The sequence below is a fragment of the Lontra canadensis genome, unplaced genomic scaffold (assembly GCF_010015895.1).
Source record: "Lontra canadensis isolate GAN:19392208 unplaced genomic scaffold, GSC_riverotter_1.0 scaffold210, whole genome shotgun sequence".
In the NCBI taxonomy this organism is placed as follows: Eukaryota; Metazoa; Chordata; class Mammalia; order Carnivora; family Mustelidae; genus Lontra; species Lontra canadensis.
The window spans coordinates 500,848-513,049 of NW_022631204.1; the positions used below are offsets into that span (position 1 = coordinate 500,848).

The window sequence follows — 12,202 nt, forward strand, 5'->3', positions numbered from 1 at the left end:
CCCGTGTTCTTGCTCTAAACCAGACGTTACAGAAAGAATGATATCCTTCCGACTGCCTCCTGATCTACTCCAATCAGTTCTAGCCATAGTCTTCCCCATCTCAGGTCATGGCAAACTGTCTTAACCAATTACCTAAGCCAAACACTTTGGACATGTCTTGATTCATCTCCTTTTCTCACATGCCACATGTAATTTTATTAGAAAATCCTGTTGGTTCTACCTTCAGAATATATCCTGAATCCATATTTGGTGATATTTAGAAATTATTGTTAATTTTTTGTGAGATAATCATGAAAACTTTTCCAGAGATACATACTGAAGTATTTGTAGAAGAAATGACAAGCATCTGGAACTTGCTTTAGAATAATCTAGTGAGGGGCGCCTGGGTGGCTCAGTGGGTTAAGCCTCTGCCTTCCGCTCAGGTGGTGATCTCAGGGTCCTGGGATAGAGTCCCAAATTGGGCTCTCTGCTCAGCAGGGATCCTGCTTCCCCCTCCCTCTCTGCCTACTTGTGATCTCTCTCTCTCTGTCAAATAAATAAATAAAAATTAAAAATTAAAAAATAAAATAATCTAGTGAGTGAGGAAGAGCAAGTAAACAAGATTGACCATATACTAATAATGTTGAAGTTGGGCAGTGGTTACATGGGATTCATTATACTAGTTCTACTTCCGTGTATGTTTGACATTTCTCACAATAAACTTATAAAGGAGCAAATAAATAGTCTGATGTCTGCCACCCCAAATAATATTGGAATATTTCTTTTTTTTTTTAAAGATTTTATTTATTTGTCAGAGAAAGAGAGCACAGGCAGGGGGAGTGACGGGCAGAGGAGAAGCAGGCTCCCTGCTGAGCAAGGAGCCCAGTGTGGGGCTGGATCACAGGACCCTGGGATCATGACCTGAGCTGAAGCCAGATGCTTAACCCACTGAGCCACCCAGGGGCCTCAAGAATGTTATACTGTTTAAACAATAAATAATAATAACAGAAATGTTCTCAAGAGAACAAACATTGTTTAACAACAACAGAAAGAAGAAACTTTCCAAGAGCCAACAGCTTTTCAGTTTATTCCTGGGGTTTTCCTAGGGATATACTCTTACCTTTTTCTTAGCTGTTCTAGCAACCATGAACAGGTATAATAATCATTGGTGTGCTCGTAAATGTTAACAGCCAACTCTAAAAAAATGTGTACATATACATGTACACAGGTTTATGATGTTTCACTGATACAAAGGTTGTATAACACAGTTTGCAAATAATAATGAAATAGGCAATTCTCTTCATTGTGCATCCCATATAATCAGTTGGGTCTCACAGATTGCTTTCTTTGATCTTTGCCAACTTCTTATAGCCATATCAATCTACAATTACAGTTACAATCGACAAAGAAATATAGTTCTGACAAATATTTTGGTCTGTGTTAACACGAGACAAAAGTGAAACAACAAAGACATTCATAAGAATGTCATTCATTTGTCAACGACGTGAGCAACTTCTTTGCTGACTCAGACAATAGTTCCCAAATACAGAGAGAATATCTCCTTAATTTTTTGTACTAGTCCTAATGTATTGGCTACAAGATACAATGTGCTTGAAGTTTAATCTGCATTTTAATATTTTCTCCTTTGCTTCCTTAATTCTAGACCATCAGCAAAACAAACCCTCAAGTCCTGAGCATAGCAGTTGCCAGTTTCAAGCTACCACCGTGATGTCACTGAACAGGGAGCTGGGCGGAGATGAGCAGCAGCCTCCCTTTCTATAGCATTTTCGCAACATATATACGATAGGCATAAATAATCTCGAGTTATCGAGGTAATAGTAAAATGTAAAATGATTAGGAAGTAATAAGCATTTAGCATTTATTTATTACTTTTGCATTTAATATAATTTGCTGAATTCTAAGTTTATATATTAACATTTAAATATAGCTTAAATATTTATATTTTTTACATTTCTAACAGTGGCTGTTTTTAGCATGTGGCTCAGAAAAGTCCTGAAAATGTAACAGTCAGCTCTGAGGAGCTGGTATGAGCCAGCACACCATGTGGGTCATGGCAGAAGGCCCAGCTGGCTGCACTGGTCCTGCTGAGTGTGCCTCCTCACCACCCCTTACACATACCCTCCTTCTCCATCCTCTCAGCCACCTGTGCCATGGGCGACTTCCTTTCCTCCCACCCAAGTATTTCCACCACACACTGCAGCCCAGTTCCTAGACCCTAGCTTGAATTGTGTCACTTCCTCTACAAAACCTCTTGTTTGAAAGCATTGCCTATGGGTACCTGGGTGGCTCAGTTGGTTAAGTGTCTGCCTTCACCCCAGGTCATGATCCCAGAGTGCTGGGATCAAGTCCCACCATTGGGCTCCTTGCTCAGTGGGGAGTTTGCTACTCCCCCTGTTTGTGTGTGCTCTCTCTTGCTCATGCTTTCTCAAATAATAATAAATAAAATATTTTTAATTCTAAAAAAAAAAAAAGCACTGCCTATAGACTCAGGTCCAAATTCCTTGGGCTATCTTTGCAAGCCATCTCCATTGTGGTCCTAAGCTATTTTCTCAATTGAACAACACAGTATCTCCCAATTCCCAGGTCTCTGATCACCACAACCTCTTTCTGGGACCATCAGACCCTCATAGTCTTCCTCTTGGAAGATCCCCAAACATCTCAAACTTAGCTTGTTTTTAATTTTTTTTTAAATTTTTAAGATTTTGTTTTATTTGACAGAGAGAGACACAGCGAGAGAGGGAACACAAGCAGGGGGAGTGGGAGAGGGAGAAGTAGGCTTCCTGCTGAGCAGGGAGCCTGCTGCGGGCCTCTGTCCCAGGACCACAGGATCATGACCTGAGCTGAAGGCAGACGCATAACAACGAGCCACCCAGGTACCCCTAACTTAGCTTGTTTTTAGAATTCATCCTTTTTTTCTCCCTCCCACCCCCACAGTGCTTCTGTTTCTATAGTCCCTGATTTTCTCTCAGGCCTTCAAATTTACATTGTTTCCATCTCTCTTCATATTCTCTTTTTTAAAGATATCTATCTATCTAGCTGTCTATCTATTTAGAGAGCATGAGCAGTGGGAGGGGCAGAGGGAGAGGGAGAGAGAGAATCTCAAGCAGACACTGCACTGACCTCGAAGCCTGACATGGGGCTCCATCTCACAACTCTGAGATCATGACCTGAGCTGACAAGAGTCAGACACTTAACCAACTGAGCCACCCGGGTGCCCCTCTCTTTATATCCTTTTGACCCTTTTTTCTTCCAGGAACTTCTTCCACTCTCGGCCATCCTTCAGGTCTCAACTGAGGTATTGTTTCCTCTGGGAAACTGCTGGGAAGTGCCCTCAGCACTCCATTTCTCTGTTCTTCCCATCCTAGATTCTACCTCGGTGTATTAAAATGGCCTATTTAGGGGGACCTGGCTGGCTTAGTCGATGGAGCACGTGACTCTTGATCTCCGGGTTGTGAGGTCAAGCCCCACATTGGGCATAGAGCTTACTTTTAAAAAATTGTCTATTTAATAATTATCATATGATCTCTCTGATAAGAGGAATTTGAGAGGCAGGGCAGGTGGTCATGGAGGGAAGAGAGGGAAAAATGAAACAAGATGGGACCAGAAAGGGAGACAAACCGTAAGAGACTCTTTAGCTCAGGAAACAAACTGAGGGTTACTGGACGGGGTGGGGGGGAATGGGTGGCTGTGTGATGGACATTGGGGAGGGTATGTGCTATGGGAAGTGCTGTGAATTGTGTACGACTGGTGATTCACAGACCTGTACCCCTGGGGCAAATAATACATTATATGTTGATTAAAAAAAAATGTCTATTTAATTGTCTGTCTCCCTCAAGAGTTTGCGAGGTCCACAAGGTTAATCTTGTTCCCCACTGTAATCCCTACTATCTAGCCCAGTTACTTGCATGTTGTGGGTGCTGAACAAATAACAAATGAGGAAGAGGTATATCCTGCAGTTCCCCTACAAACCCTCCCCTCCATCTGTCTTGTTTCCTCACTGTTTCCCCAAGCACACTATGTATTTTTCACTTCCAAAAAAAAAAAAAAAAGGAAGCCAAAGTTTTTGCTTGTGCTTAAGGGGACAAGGTCAGAAAATGTCACCCTCTGAAATTAGAACTAATAGAATCAACATTGAATAGATGAAAGCAGCCATCTACAAAATAATCCACTTTAAGGGTTGGTTTGTAAATGTGGTACAAGTGAGGCGAGGGCACTTCTCAGGTCTCTATGGTGATCAGCGTGTTGCCACAGGCTGGAGATCTGCCAAATATAAAGAAAGTGATAATGTCAATCAGTTGTAACCTGATTGTTAATGATAATGCTGTATAAGCAGGAGGCCCCTTGTGTCCATGGGGTCTTGAAAAGACTTGAGCCAAAGAGCACCACATTTTCTGTGCGTGATCATCGAGAGCCACATGTGGTCTTGTACAGTTTACAAAGCACCTCCGTGTATTACCTCAATAAATCTCCATGATGACCCCACCAGGTGGACCTTAGTCCTCATTTTACAGATGACAGAAATGAAGTTCACTGCATTTGAACTTCATTTTTGAGGTGAATCAACTTGCCCTAAATCTCTCCCCCGCCCACACACATTAATACCCACACCTTCACCAAGCCGACAGAGCATGAGATGGCTATGAACCCAAGGAGAGAAATACCCCTAGGGCAGAGACAGAAAGTTCTTGCAGTGACCAGTTGGTTAAACCACCTGCTTTGGTTCATTCTGATTCTGTGTTCTCAGGTAGCAGCTTTTAGCTCTGAAGAGTTTTGGCTCAGGGCCTTGGACCCCATGAAGGGAGTTGGGGGGTTGGCCAATGAGGGGGGCATGCAGCCAGACTTCAGCAAACATTTATTAGACAACTACTCTGTGCCCAGCGGTGCTAAGAGCATGGTATGTAATGGTGAATAAGACACAGAGCTCCTCAGCAAACTGACAGCCTAATTACAGGAGTGTGACAAGAAATACAGTAGTCCCTCCTTATCTTTTCTTTTTTTAAGATTTTTATTTATTTGTCAGAGAGTGAGAGAGAGAAAGAGAGTATAAGCAGGGGAAGGCAGGAAGAGGGAGAAGCAGACTCCCCACTGAGCAAGGGGCCCAATGCGGGGCTCGATCCTAGAACCCCGGGATCATGACCTGAGCCAAAGGCAAACATTTAACTGAGCCACCCAGGCATCCCTATTCCCTCCTTATCTGCATGTACCTATGATAAAGTTTAATTCATAAAGAAATAGTAAGAGATTAACAACAATGAATAAATAGAACAATTACGAAAATATTCTGCAATGAATGTTATGTGAATGTGGTCTCTGTCTCCCAAAATATCTTCTTGTACTGGACTCACTCTTCTTGTGATGATGTGAGATGATAAAATTGCCTGCATGATGAGACGAAATGAGGTGAGTGACGTAAGCACCTTGACGTAGCGTTAAGCTGCTATTGACCTTCTGATGCTATGTTAGGAGGACCATCTGCTTCTGGACCACGGGCAACCTTGGGTCACTGAAACTGTGGAAGGCAGAACTGCAGATAGACTGACACATACAATATGATAGAGGCTCTAAAAAGGGAGTGTGGGGTGCTCCGCGGGCCCATGGAAGAGCCATCTTCAGTGGTCTTGGGAGGGTCTGGGCAGGCTGCCCAGAGAAATCAATGCCTGAACTGATACCGCAAGGGACTTAGCAATACAAAAAGAGGTTGGAGGAATCAGGGTGGGGAGAGAAAAATTTAACAGGGAGACAGAGTGAGAAAACTGGGGGGTCGGGTGGGTCGAAGTATGTGACAACAAAAGGAAAGGGAAGAGAGGTGGGGGTGGTTGGGAGAAGTGCAGCTGGAGAGATAATCATAAAAGCCAAATTAATATAATCATAATGTATAGTACAATTTAACAAGATCCATGATGTCATGAACAATGATTATTAATCATTAGTTGATTAAATCAGTAATATTGTATATGGCTGGTACGGATGACTTTATACTTCTCGAATCTGACCATCACTGACTGATTCATGCACCTCTGTGTGGGGCACAGAGCTCAGCACGGGACTTGCACCCTCACAACCATCCTCCTGCCTAGGAACTGTTCTGTCCTACCAAGCAAGTGAGAGAATTGCAGGTCAGAGAGGTGAAGAGTGGACCAAAAGTCACACTAGCTGGTTTGGCATCAGGACTGAAGTTTAATATAAACTCCAGAGCCCATCCTGGAAAATGGCTTGCTTAATAGCACAGTGCTGCATCAGGGCTGTATAGGAATTTCAACTTAATCCTAAGAAAAATAAAGAAATCAAAGAGCTCTGGGTTTTTGTTAATGTCGATTATTGTGTTAAATTGTGTTTTAAAGAATTCACCCTGGGGAGTGCCTGGGTGGCTCAGTTGGTGAAGCATCAGACTTCAGCTCGGGTCATGATCCCAGGGTCCTGGGATGGAGCCCCACATGGGGTTCCCTGCTCAGCGGGACCCTGCTTCTCTCTCTGCCCCTCTCCCTGCTAGTATGTGCGCACTCTCTCTCTGTCCCAAATAAATAGATAAAATCTAAAATAAAATTAAATTTAAAAAGAACTCACCGTCACCCTGGCTGTGAGGTGAAGGATGGATTGGAAGGGGGAGAATAGAGGCAGGGGGGCAGGGGGGGCAGGGAGAAGGCTTTTGCCTTTTACTTCATCTCTCTGATGGTTGTGGTTTGGACTAGGGAGGTGGCGGTGGGGATGGAGAGAAGGGAGTAGATTCGCGAGATAGGTAGGAGGTAACATTGACAGGTCCTGGTGCCTGATGGGATGTGGGCAGCAAAGGCAAAGAAAACTTGAGGATGACTCCCGGGGTTCTGGCTGAAGCAGGTGGATAAATGGCAGAGCCATTCCTCAAGAAGGGGACACGGAAGGAGGAGAAGGTTCTGAGGAAGAAGATATCCACTGAGTTCACACTGCAGGTGGAGCACTAGGTCCATGAGAGACACGAAGCCAGAGAGATGGTTTGAGAATTCAGAGAAGGGATCTGGACCAAGAGCCAGGATAAAGAAGGTGATCCCAGTCATGGAGGGGTGAGGTCTCCCAGGTGCACAGGGTGAGAAAGGCGAGGGCGGATGAGCACCACTGTTTGGGGGAGGAGTGAAAAGCCTCCATAAGGCACTGTGGAGGTTCTGCTTGCTCTCCTGGGAGGAGAAAGGTGGTACGCCTGAGACAGAGTTGGGACTTAGAGATGCCTCCCCAAAGAGGGTCGCTGGGCAGCCCCATTGCCGATTTGAGCCCTCGTGTAGTTTTCAGTGAGGATGAGGGTTTGGGGCTGCCTCTCTACCCAGGGTGAGGGCTGCTGAGAGCCAATGCCATTCCCTCAGCCGATCCCCATTCCCCTTGGGATACGAGGATCTCACAGGGTTTGATCCAACAGTTTGAAGAGACAGTATAGCATTGTAATGGAGCCTAGGGCCTTTGCAGCAAGACTGCCTGTGGACAAGACCTTGACCAGCATTTGCCCTCTGTTTAATGGTAGGCAAGTCACTTTACTCCCCTGAGTCTTACCTCTCCCTTCTGTAAAAGGAGGATAATAATTATACCAACCTTGCAGGGTCTGTTTGGAGGATAAAATGACCTAGAACATTCCCTGGCAGGTAGTAAACGCTATTGAATGTTCCCTGCTCCTGGCCAAGAAGAATGTGTCTGACTTATTACCGTTTCCAAATCCATATTCTCCAGGGCCCAATTGCTCAATAAACATGCTGAGGGCATTCAAAAGCAGGAACAACAACAAAAGTGTTGGGAGAAAGCATATGACAGTTGATATTTCAAAGGTCTCCATCAAAGTAGTCATCACAGGAAAAATCAGAACTTGGTTGGACTTTCTTCCCCTTTTTACATTTGGTACAATTTTTCCTCTGAATCACCTAATGATAATTGGTAGCATTAAGTGTGGAGTCGGGGGCGGGGGTCAATCCGCTCTTCTCAGTACTTAATGCCTCTGAGTCACAGTCTCTGATAATCCCATTAGAGCCTTTCATCAAGCCTGCAAAGGAAGTGTCATTTATATCCTTCTCTGTGGGGGTGGAAAATAAGGCTCAGAGAGATCAAGAACAGGCATGGGACTGGATGGGAACCCAGGCAGATGTTGTCAGAGCCTCCCGTGAAGTGAGGAGATTGGATGGTTCATGGTTCTGGGGGGTGGGGGTGGCAGGTCCTCGGCATGGGCCTATTTGTCCCCTGTAGGAGGAATTTGTGCTTTCATGCAAGAAGTAAGGCAGTAAGGGGCCCTAGCAAAGGCAAAGATGGCTCTTGAGGCCTTTTGGAAAGTCCCCTCCTTGGGGGCCATATGTTTGCAATCAGTGTGTATATGGCCAGAGTTGGGGGCGGGGGGGGGGGGGGGGGGGGGTGGTGTTTGGTCCCTGTCTTGGCCAGTAGCCAAGCCAAATGTTTGTTGTGTGACTCCTCATAGCACAGAGCTCAGTCAACCCCTCGCTGAGCTGGGAATTTGTATGCCATAGTTAAGACCAACTTCGTCCCATAACTGAGAAGGTTTCAAAAGTCCTCTGAGCCAGGGCTGGCCCAAGGCAGAACCAGGGAGGCGGGATGCCGGCCTCCCCTCCCCTCACACCATCCCTTTCTTTGCACATGACTTTCTTTCCCTTATACTCTCTCCATGCTCCAGTGCTCCCTGTCTTCCTGTAGCCTTCCCCACCCCAGGACTTCCACTAAGGCCTGCCTGGCCATTGGCTTCATTCCCCATGCCCCACTTGTTGTGAAGAATGAGCCCTTTCACCCCTCTAATTTTTTTTAAGTTAACTCTTCCCCCAACGTGAGGCTTGAACTCAAGGTCCCTGAGATCAAGAGTCAAAGGCCCTACAGACTGAGACAGCCAGGAAACCCCCCCCCCCCCGCAACAAAACAGCACTCATCCTTTATGGTCCCTAATCTTGGCTCTGCTTTGAAGCTTCTCCAACTTCCTCAGAAAGAGAGGGACAAGGGGGGCAATTGCTCAGGGAGCACCTACTCTGTGCCAGCCGTGGAACCTGGGGTTTTATATCCCTCCCCTCGTTAAATCTTCAAAACAGCCCTATAAGTTTCTGCAGGGGAGGGAACCTGGGTTCAGAGATGGCAAGCAACTTGCCCAAGGTCACACAGCTGAAAAGGGTGGGGGGGGCTCAATTTAACTCCTCAGTCCCCATGCACTTGAACTCTCTCCAGTTCATACCTCAATACCTGTCCCAAGACATGTTCCCTCTTGATCGTCTCTGACTCCTCTCTTTTCTTTTTTAAAGATTTTGTTTATTTATTTGAGAGAGAGAGAGAGAAAGAGCACGAGCCATGGGAGGGGGGCAGAGGGAGAGGGTGAAACTGACTCCCCACCGAGCAGGGAGCCCAACATAGGGCTCTATCCCAGGACCCTGCAATCATGACCCCAGCTGAAGGCAGATGCTTAATCCACGGAGCCACCCAGGTGCCCCTTCTCTCTCTTCACCCCACCGCATGTCTGATCCCTCAGCAAATCCCATTGGCTCTACCTGCAAAATATACCCAGAATTCACCACTTCTCATCATCTCCACAGGTGCCACCCTGGTCTAAGCTCCTATCACCTTTCACCTGGATTGCCGCAATAGAATAGCCCCTAGCAGTGCGCCTGCTTCACCCTTGACCCTCACCACCCTTCCTGCACACACGGTCTATTCATTACTCAGAAGCTGGAGGGATCTTACTGAAACATATGTGCAAATCCTGGGTCTCCACCTCAAAATCCGGCAATGGCTCTCCCTTCACTGGTAGTATCCATCCTCACGTTGGCCCATGTGGCCTGCGTGTTCTGTCACTGCCTCTTTCCTTGCCATCGAGACCTTGCTTACTCTTCTCCAGCTAGCCTGGACTCACCACCACTGTTCCTCGGACACACCAGACATGCTCTTGCCTCAGTGCCTTTGTACCTACCCTTCCTTCTGCCTGGAAGATTCTTGGAAATCCGCATGGCTTGCTGCCTCATTTCTTTCTTTCCTTTTTTTATTTTGTTATTTTTAAAAGATTGTATTTATTTATTTGAGAGAGAGCACAAGCAGGGTTGGGGCAGAGGGAGAGGCAGACTCCCCACTGAGCAGGGAGCCTCTGCGGGGGCTCCCATCAGATCCCAGAATGCTGAGGCCAGGACCTGAGCCAAAGGCAGACGCTTAACCCACTGAGCCACCCAGGAGCCCCTGCCTCACTTCTCTCAAGTCTTCATTCAAATGATACTTTCTCTCTGAGACTTTCTCCATCGCCTCCTTTAAAGTGGCAACCCCCAGCCCACCAACACTTTCTATTCCTACTCTCCTGTTTTATTTTTTCACTTGTCAGCAACTATGGCCACGCCTCTCATCACCAGGTTGTGATGGTTCCTTTTCTGTGTCAACCTGACAGGTGGGAGGGGGGTCGGGGGGCAGCAGATATTTCGTTAACTATTATGTCTGGGTGTTTCTGCATGAGATTAACATTTGAATCTGTACACGGAGAAAAGCAGATCGCTGTCCCCAGTGTGGGTGGGCTTCCCCCCAGTCCACTGAAGGCCTGAATACAATACAAGATTGAGTAAGAAAGAATTCTTTCTGCCTGACTGTCTTGGAGCTGGGACGTTATTCTCCTGTCTTGGGATTCAGATAGAAGCTTCCAGCATTGGCTCCCCTGAGTCTCCAGCTCACCCACTGCATATCCCAGACTAGTCAGCCTCCAAAACTGTATGAAGTAATTCTTCACAGGAAATTTCTTTACGTATTTATACACACCCTATCGGTTCTGTTTCTCTAGAGGACGCAAATACACCAACTAACGGTTTACTTTTATTTATATTTTACAAAGTTGTTGTCTCTTTCCCCTCCAATGGAAACTTCATGAGGGCAGGAGTTTTGTCTGTTTTGTTCACTGCTGTGCATGGCATAGTGTAGGTACTTAATGATGGTCCTTATAATTGCACCATGTTTGCGTATCTCGCTGCCTTATTTTATTTTATTTTATCTTATTTTATTTTTGGCTCCCAGGACTCTGTGAGCCTCCACTGCAAGAACTGGCCTTTGCATCCCCAATGCCAGGCAAAATTCCTACCACTGGAGTGCCCAGTACCTACTGAATGCAATGCCCTGAGAGGATCCATCCAGAAGACCATGCAAGTTTCCAGAACCACCCAGAACAGAGCGCTTTCTCAGTGCCAAATTCAGGAAGACCACCTCTCTTCTCCCCCTACCCTTCCCTCAAACCCCTTGGCAGGGCAGCCGCCACTGGCCTGGTGCTTCCCCCCTCCCCCCTGCCTCCTCCTTCCCCTCTCGCCTCTTGCCTCCCTTGCCTCTTGCCTCCCTTCCCCCTCCAAGCCTTCCTCGCCCGCCTGGGTACAGGCGATTATCTGTGGGTGGTAATTATTGCGAGTAAATTGGAAGTTGTTTTGCACAGGGCTATGTCTCACACAGGTCGATTTGTATGCTTCCTGGGCACTTGTGACACTCCAGAGATGCCATAGCAACGGCCCCGGCGCCTCCGGGCTCACTGACGGTAGGAGATGGGGCGGGGGAGTGGTGCTCTCTGCGGGCACCGAGATGGCAGGCAGGGCCCTCAGAGCCTCAGTTTCCCCGTGGTCCCAGGGCAAGAGGAACCTGCCCCGAGGCCGTCGTCGGGGGCAGAAAGGAGATCACGGCCGGAACAGTTTGTACTACGACCCTTCGTGCGTGTGGCATTGTCTTCCTTCCTGCTCGTCCCCTGCCTTTCTGCCGCCCGCCCGCCTCGCCCGCCTCGCCCGCCTCGCTCGCCTCGCCCGCCTCGCCCGCCTCGCCCGCCTCGTCCCCGCCCTGCCTCAGTGCCTGCCAGATTCCCCCGCCGCAGGAGCGGGGTTCCTGCTGGCCCGCCTTTATTCAGTGCAAAAATCACTGCCCCTGGAATACCTTTTAGCGACGAGGCCCACAGAGATACCGCCAGCTCATCCCGCGGGGGCCGAGCCGCTGATTAAATTGTATTCACTCTGCCTTTCGGTCATTCAGATTGGCTGGGACGAGGCCATCTGGAATTAGTGACAAATCTGAAGCAGAGAATATTGACAAAAGAAGGCTGTTTTATTGCTTGCAATGAGACATGATAATTCAAAGGAGGCTCCCCAGTGTTTCCGAGGAGAGCTTTAGTTAGACTTTTTTTGTTTGTTTGCTAATTATTTGGAGAGATGTGGACCCCGAGTACTTAAAATCAGTTTTGTTCCCTTCTCGGTGTTGAAAAACA

General features: G+C 47.0%; 1 protein-coding gene across 1 annotated transcript in view; it reads right to left on the bottom strand.

Annotated features, from left to right (window-relative positions):
• Positions 1-4,170: 4,170 nt before the first annotated feature.
• The window catches only part of PIN4 (peptidylprolyl cis/trans isomerase, NIMA-interacting 4), a 51,594-nt gene continuing 43,562 nt past the window's right edge, over positions 4,171-12,202 (bottom strand). The window contains exon 4 of the mRNA XM_032848809.1: positions 4,171-4,260. Within this exon, the coding sequence (XP_032704700.1) occupies positions 4,171-4,260 (90 nt within the window). The remainder of the gene's footprint in view (positions 4,261-12,202) is intronic.